General features: G+C 50.8%; 2 protein-coding genes across 2 annotated transcripts; both read right to left on the bottom strand.

Moving 5' to 3' along the window:
• On the bottom strand, positions 1 to 723 carry NGA_0202220 (m-aaa protease afg3 yta10-like protein; the record flags this gene model as incomplete). The annotated part of the gene is made up of 3 exons (XM_005854089.2): positions 532 to 723; positions 194 to 386; positions 1 to 87 (listed from the first exon to the last, which is right to left on the bottom strand). Coding segments are annotated over exons 1-3 (313 nt in total), but the record flags the coding sequence as incomplete, so codon positions are not given.
• Positions 724 to 1,875: 1,152 nt separating this feature from the next.
• Positions 1,876 to 3,233, bottom strand: NGA_0198301 (uncharacterized protein). Its single transcript, XM_005854085.1, has 3 exons — positions 3,134 to 3,233; positions 2,558 to 2,619; positions 1,876 to 2,454 (listed from the first exon to the last, which is right to left on the bottom strand). Exons 1-3 carry the CDS (start codon positions 3,223 to 3,225, stop codon positions 2,348 to 2,350), a joined length of 261 nt encoding a protein of 86 aa, XP_005854147.1. The 5' UTR covers positions 3,226 to 3,233; the 3' UTR covers positions 1,876 to 2,347.
• Positions 3,234 to 8,132: the final 4,899 nt, after the last annotated feature.

Genomic DNA, 8,132 nt, shown 5'->3' with positions numbered 1-8,132 from the left:
CGCCCCCTCCGCCTTTTTGATGCTGTTGCTGCTGCTGGTTGGCGTGAGGGCCGTCTCCCTTGTCCTCTTTCCGCGCTCCGTCCCCGCCTGTGAGTGGACCAGGACACCTCCGTCAGAATCCTCCACACTGCTCGGTCAGCTCTCCGCCTTCTTCCCCACGTCTCTTTCCATATGATATCCAACTACTACCCACCTTTTCCATTGGCTTCCTCGCTCGCAGATCCTCCCTCCTTGGGATAAAATTGCCCGAAGCCTTTCGGCACACGCGACCAGAGCCTCTCCACAAGAGTGGTGAAAGAAGGGGAGTGGGAAGAAGGGACGGAGGGGAAGGTCCGCATGGAAAGTGTGGCCCCTATGCGAGACGACCGGAGACAGAAAGCTCCCCCCTGTAATGGTTTGTTCCAAGACGGGTGAAGACACAGATAAGGGGTCGACGCGCTGACACACGGCACAATGGCAGGTTTCCCATGTCCCCGGCTATTACTATCCGATACAGTCCTGGTGCATACACTTTTCCCTAAGTCTATATACCTGACGTGCAGCGCGCAAGGATGCACGGTACATCGGAGTTTAGCTTCAGGTATTCTGGTGCCTGGCAAGCGGCTAAGTAGATTTGAAGCAAACCGTCCCTGTAAGCTTGAAAAATGTTGTCAACCCCTCGGCACGCGTGCTCACGACTGTCAAACTGGCGACGTTTCTTTCGATGTGCCTGTTTCTAGAGCTTCCGGTTCAATGTGTGGTAAAAAAATTAGCTGCGTCTCCGATCTAGAATACAGCAGCCTGCAGGAGCTTCCTCCTTGCTTCTGCCCTGTGGAAGTCCTGCTCGTCTGAAAAAGAAAGGCGCACACAGATTACCCTGCATGGCCCCCCGCATCACGCAAGCTCCATAAATCACTATACACTATTGCACCCTACCCAGTGTTCAAACGTAGGAGTCGCCAGTGGCGCACTCCAAGGCCAAGAAAGAGGATCGAAGCTGAGACTTCTGCTCCTGATGTCAGAATGCGGGCATGCCAGACCAAATCCCTACGAACGCCGCCGGTCCACGTCCAAAATTTCAAATGTCCCTCCATACATCACAGCCCGACCTCTGGCAGCATGCCTGGCCAGATTTCCGGTTAAGTGTGCTCTGTAGTGCCCCACGCCGCTCGGAGTTGGCGTCGGGGTGAGTCATCGTCTCTCCTCCGGGGATGATTGCCGAGGAAAGCGGAGCCACGCGCCTGCAACCAGGTCAATTGAGGCGCCGCACGCTTTCGACATACCATCATCACGCACCTCCGTTCTTCCTTGAAACTGATTTCTGCAATATTCGTTATGTAGGAATGATATTGATCTCACATTCTTCATAGTACTCAATAAAGAGTTTTTATGCTATGGGAAATGTGCTACATGGAGTGTACTATGTCGCCGCCGACGTGCATGTGTGTGCATGGTCTGGCGAGGCGTGAGGAAGACTTCTTGGTATTATATGACGCAATAATCTTAAAGAGATGACATTTATGAAATATCTACCACCACTTCGTGAGAAATGGGCACTCGAGGCAGATGAATGGTACTCCAGGCAGGGTTCTATGGAAAAATAACCCACCGAGAAAGCGCCCGCGTATATATAACTCACAGGAAACTATAACCCAAAAAATAGTGCCTGCATATTTGAGAGAAGCAGAGCCAGTGGAAAAGAAGGAGAATTACTGGAATAATTGCCTCTGAAGTGAATTTCATGCAAGGAGGAGGATATGACTTTCACATGACAAATCGCACAGCATTTCATTCTCGCTCTGTTGAAGCAGAGTACGCTGGGCACCCTCCCACAACGCCACAATAACTCCTCGCGGGTGGCTGAAGCAGGAAAGACAAGGCGAGCAGGTCGATGAGGAGCTAAGGTGGGAGACTTTTCTTTCAAGGGGTTTGAACCAGCCGACTCTCTTTGTTGCCCATACGACTGTCGTCGGAGCCAGGCTACGGCGCAGAAAATGCCATTGAAAGAAGTACATATTCATAAGCTCTTACTTCTTAAGTTTTCAGAAGCGGCCTCATGATACAGTCGCCCACCTCCGAGACACGTCCTCCGCCTTTCCTCCTTTTCATAAGCATCTATGCGCGCCCGACTGCCCTTTGAGTCTTTCTCCGCCGCCCAGAGCCCCATCCTAGCCCCTTCTATCTATATCAGTCTCTCTAGGCCGGCTAGCTGCCATACCACAAGGGATCAAACTCCACAGCCTATCCTCTGAGCGTCCATGCATCCGCGTCCCTCTCTCACCCCCTTCCCTCTCCATCAGTCCGCTCTTCCCTGAATGTATACATCAAGGCCCTCGCCCTCGCCTTTTTCCACATTACCTCCCCCTCACTACGCCTTTTCCTTTTCTTCGAAGTCCTGTGCGCATCTGACCCACGACGCTCCCACACCACAGCCCACCCCCACGGCGGCGACGAGACTCCGGCCGTGACCCGTGCCTGCGCAAAGACCACAGGTAAGGTTAGAAATAGGACATACGTGGGCTCAAGCGACAGGGACAACAGGGAGGGGCAATCTGTTGCAGACAGATATCTCACTTACGTGCTAGGACGAAGCCGGACAGAAGTCCGAGCACTGCGCCGCTTGCCACATTAACGACGGTTCTGGGTGGGAAAGACAGGAGGGACGCGAGGAGACAGGTAAGCTTGAGGCGAAATGGACGGCGAGAGGAACGGTAGAAGGGCACTTCTCAATCAGCCAGGGAATGATTACGGGGGTACAACGCCCTGTACGCTCTCTAAGGCCATCCTCGATACGTCTCCCACCTCTGCATTTGGAGGGCTCTATGCCATCCTCAAAAAAACACATCCTATCAAGACGCCATCCTATCCCCACCGCTCTCCATTTCAAGTCGCAAATAACACCGGCATGGTGCCTCAACTTCCGCGCATGGTTTCACACTATATAAGAGATCACATAGTGTGACCGGTTAATGTCTCCTCCCAATCTGCATTTTTCGTGATGTATTCCCACAACTCTGGAGAGCGACTTCGGGCAACGGCGTAAAACTCTCCAACATGTCTCCTCTACTTCCCTCTCCTGTTTAATCGAAGCCTATTCTGTCTACACGGGGGAGCTCATAATGCTCGAACATGACCTCCTCAATACGATTCTTACCTCTCCAGGCACTTGTCCCACTTCTCAGAGATGTACAGCTCGCTGGGTACTTTGCCTGCCATGACAGGCGCCGGTACGGAGCTATCTTTCATTAATACCTAGGAAAGTGAGGAATTGGTACAGAAGTTTGAACACGAGCAATGTGATGGTATCAGGCTGGGTCGAAGGAGTTGAGAGCGGAGCAGGTACGGAGCCGAAAAATCCTTCCAGAATTTCGAGCTAGGCACTCACTCAGCGGTTCTAAGAGTTGACTATCGATTCGGCATGAATATTGACTTGTAGCACATGCTTTTGAGTGACTAATGCAGTTGATAAGCCATGGCAGTTGTACCGTGCTTCGGAGAGTCATGAGTGCTGTCTTCTCCGCTCTGGAAGGGGCAGCAGACGCGTTGACTCGCTTCGCTTTGCTGATTTCCTTTCAGCGAGCAACACACAGCTGCCTTTTATAACGACAGTCATGAATAATGCGGGTGGTGATCGATGAATTAGACTTGTTTACATCTACATGTAGGATATGATGGGGGAAAAAAAATCTTTATCTCAATTTGTGCCATAGAATCCAAATGCTTCATTATCCCCGCACGTCAGAAAGCAAAAAAAATATTCAATCGAATAAACACATTTCCTTCCTATCATGTTGTTTTGACACCAAAATGCACAGCAAAAGTCAACTTTTTCCCATTCATCCGTGGATTGTGAGGTCCTGCGAACAACGGTTGGGACTAGAAAGTGAAGTAAGAAAGGGAGGCTGGTAGGCGAGGACGAAATGAGCGTAATGCGAGGAAGAGAAGCAGAGCAAGGACGAGGTGGAAAGGCTCCCTCATTATCCTTCTTCGCTTCTTCAACGTCATCATTGTCCTTATTTCAGTGCGCCTGACTGGTTCTGGACCGTCTCGCACTATTTCGCTCAGCCTGAAGGATTAATGGATGAGAAATGGAGCCACCGAAATCCTCCCCCTATCCTATAAGGGAGAAAGGGAGGGATCATCGATCAAGACGGATGCTGCTCGAGCTTAACTGAGAACGGAGACGCACGCAAAAAGAGAAGTGAGGGGAGGAATGAAAACAAAAATTGGGAAGCAAAGGAAGTGTAAGATCCTTACTCGCCGTCTCGCGCCAGATGACGTGCTCCTTTAGTCGTGTGCGACTTTCTTGGGGTTCTCGCAGGACGATCCTTACCGCCCACTTGCGTGCCAGGCGCACTCTGCAGGTCAACGGACTGGCTTTCCCGCCGTTATCGTTCCGGCCCCCTTTCCGAGCAGAGTATTGCACACTCCTCCACTTCCTGGTTTCCCCCCACCGCTCACACGAAATATCCGGCAATGCAAGTACCGCTCCCAGTCACAGGATGGAAGCTGATTTTTTCATAAAATTAATAACCCATTCATCTCTCAACTCTCCCCTTCAAGAACTTTTGTGCAATGGCAAGGTTACCCTCTCCCTTCGCCTCCCTTTATTTTTCTAACTTTCCCTGTCGAGCAAGAAGACAATCCCATTCGCCAGATTCTCAGCTTACACCCTCCCTCCCCTCGTTTTTCCTCCTTTTGTTAAGGGAGGACGAAAGAATGATAAGCAATGCGAGGCATTTTGAAAGGCGTGAACAGCCCCTCCAACCGTATACCCCAAATGCTTCAAGCTAGGGCACCGTGGTTTGGGAGCCCTCTTTGGCCCAATTTTCCCGAAGAAAAAAATAATGCTGAGGAAAGAGTAGAGGGAATAAGGAGCTGAACCCAGGCCCCTTGTTCTTCTTGGCGTCACCGGAATATTTGTTAGGATAAAAGCCAGCGCTTCTCTCTGACCAGGAGGACGTGAATATGACAGAAGAGAAGCTGGCAGCAACGAAAGCCGTTGGCAGGATGTCCCTCGACCAATGCCAGCCTATTTTTATACCTCACACCTGTTAGGGTTAGGGTTAGGGTTACTTGCGCCTGCTACACAAGCAGGAAGAAAGGAGATCGAGGAATGCGCTGAGTCAAGTCCTCTTTCAAGCTCTTTTTCTCTTTCCCTCCCTCCCTCATTTTTAAGCAGCTCATCATGTACAAGGGCATGCCCGTGCTCAATCGATGGGTGCGTCCCGCCCTGTATTCCTTTTTCTCCTTCATGCCCCGTGGTTGTGTTGTATTCCCCCTTCTCCTCCGACTTCATTCTTCACCTTTGCTCTTCCTCACTCCTTCACTCCCTCCCTTCCTCCCCCTTTCCCTCCCTAAGGTCACCGACCCCCAGAATTCTGCTTCTTGATGGAAGACGGACTCCGTCTTCAAGATATCACCGGCTGTATGGGGGGATATAGGGAGCGAGGAAGGAAGTGAGGGATGGGAAAAGGTAAGGAAGGAGGAAAGGAAAGAGGAAAGGGAGGAGGGAGAAAAGGAGGAGGAGAGAGGGGGGTTGCTGGAGGTCAAGACGAAAGAGTAACAGTCTGAAAACGGGAAAAGAAGGGAAGGATTGAACGAGGAAGGAGAGGAGGTGAGGGGGGAGGGAGAAAGGGAAGGAGAAAGGAAATATCATCAACGACCAAAAAGCTTTGGGGTATCTGAACCAAGACAAAAACACTACTGACCACCTTGAAAGATGGAGCATTTAATTTCAAGAGTATGACTATACAATTCCTTTTCGGGAAGATAAATCGCGCCTTAAGGCAGATGCCATATCGCGGACACCCTGAAAGCGCGACGGAGATAATGGTGCTGGGATACGCCGCATGTGCAAATGTCTCATTTTATCCTCTTATTCCCCCTCCCTTCCTCTCCCCCTTCTCCCCTCCGTCCCTCTCTCCCTCCCACTAGCCAGATCTCCCTCTCTTCTCCCCTCTCTCCCTCCCTCCCTTCCTCCCTCCCTTCCTTCCTTCCTCCCTTCGTCAGGCCTGGGCGCAGCCCTGTTCGGATCACCCACTCCCTGAGAGACCAGGAGGTGCCCCTCCAAACAGCCCTGCGGCTGGCCGATTGCATGCATCGCAAAAAAATAAAATGGCGGGAGAGGGAGGAAGGGAGCGGAGGAGGGGGGAGGGAGGAAGGGAGCGGATGGGAAAGAAGGTGGGAGGGAGGGAGGGAAAAAGGGTGAGAGGAATGGGCCCCTTAGAGTGAAAGGGCCCGAGGCTCCATAAGGCTTGCCCTCTTGCCAACTTTCACTCCCTGATTACCTTCCTCCTGTCCCCATCATCGTCTAACACCAGCTTCTGCCTCCTCTTCCATAATCCTAACCTGCCAAGGTGATCCTGAGCAACGCCGGCTCGTATTGTCTTGACGAGGAGGAATACTTCAACACCTTACGAGAGGCCCTGATGCACATTGTCGATCATTAATATTTAAGTATTACCTGACAAGCACAGATCGCGGGTGAAGAGAGGGAAGGTGGGAGAAGAGGAGGTAGGAAGCGAGGAGAGAAGGGAGGAGGGCAGGGCGAACGACTGTATATACGCACTAAGAAGAGAAGGGCGATGGCTGAGACGCAACACCTCCCTCCCCTCACTCGATTTTTTCGCACCTCAAGATCCGAGGACAGGAGGCGTCTCAAGGGAAGAGGGGGAGGGATAGTGTCGATATCGATGGAAGAGAGGACATGGTCCATGCTCTGAATTGGAGAAGGAGTGAATGCGTCGAGGGCGCGTGGTATCAGCTTGACAGGTGAATTGAGGGAGGATCGTAGGTCGGTAAGATGTTGGGATGGGGCAAGAAACAAGGGAGCGCAATCGACGGGGTGCCTGGCTTCGAGCTTTCTTTGATAATTACATATCTGCCTGTCGTCTCTCTGAATGAGGAGGATGCCTCCCCTGGCTTTCCTCTTTTCCCTTTGGTCAAGATAGTATCGCGTTCGAGCAAGTGCCGCCAGAATCTAGCCAACACTCGGAAAGAAAATAGCTTCTATCGTAAAGTATGGTCATTCTCGGGAACCTACGCTCAAGATGGAACACAGCACCATTAGAAAGAACTCGCAGCTGCTTAACGGTAGATGCACGCGTAAGTACCTGGATATTTCTTCTGGAAGTGTGATTTGTCGAGAGGACTCGACGACCAAATAAGTTTCTAGTATATTGATAAGTTCAGAGGGTCGAGAGTACTCGAAGAATGCACGAACGCGTACGCCGTGTTCCTGAAGGTCTGGTCGGAGCATTATCTGAAAAACGATCGCTCAGGACAGGAGCGTCATCAGGTCCATGCAGAAATCAATATTTCAGCGGATATGTATCTTCAGGGGGTCGCACCAATAGGATAAACCGACGTTTACGCGGTGTTTTTGAAGACCTGGTCACATGATTTCTCAGAACCACGATTTTTTTTAACATATCCTTCAAGTGCTTTCGCACCTCTGAATATGTCCCTCCGTAGAAATACTGATTTGCGCCAATAAACATGTGGCTTTCCTGTGTGTAAGTACTGTGTTCCTTATTGATATTGAAACTTATCTGTGTGCAAGTACTGTGTTCCCTATTGTTATTCAAACTTGACTTTCCGTTTGTGTCCTGATCTATCGCCCTTCCGAGAAGCTGACCGGTTGTCAGGAACACCGCGTACGCGTTCAAAATTCTCCGCGTACGGGCCGAGGCATCCTTCAAATGCTCACAAGCCTTTGGTTATGTCCATCCGCTGCAATACTGGTTTGCGAGCAAACTTGTAGCTTTCCTTTATGCAAATATTATCTGTCCTTATTGTTATTCAAACTTGACTTTCCGTTTGTGTCCTGATCTATCGCCCTTCCGAGCAGCTGACCGGATGTCAGGAACACCGCGTATGCGTTCAAAATTCACCGCGTACGGGCCGAGGCAAATACTCACGAGCCTTTGGTTATGTCCATCCGCTGCAATACTGGTTTGCGAGCAAACTTGTAGCTTTCCTTTATGCAAATATTATCTGTCCTTATTGTTATTCAAACTTGACTTTCCGTTTGTGTCCTGATCTATCGCCCTTCCGAGCAGCTGACCGGATGTCAGGAACACCGCGTATGCGTTCAAAATTCACCGCGTACGGGCCGAGGCAAATACTCACGAGCCTTTGGTTATGTCCAC

This window comes from Nannochloropsis gaditana, assembly GCF_000240725.1.
Source record: "Nannochloropsis gaditana CCMP526 unplaced genomic scaffold scaffold629, whole genome shotgun sequence".
In the NCBI taxonomy this organism is placed as follows: Eukaryota; class Eustigmatophyceae; order Eustigmatales; family Monodopsidaceae; genus Microchloropsis; species Microchloropsis gaditana.
Note: the sequence above shows the minus strand (reverse complement) of the source record. Positions and strands in the feature narration are given on the sequence as shown.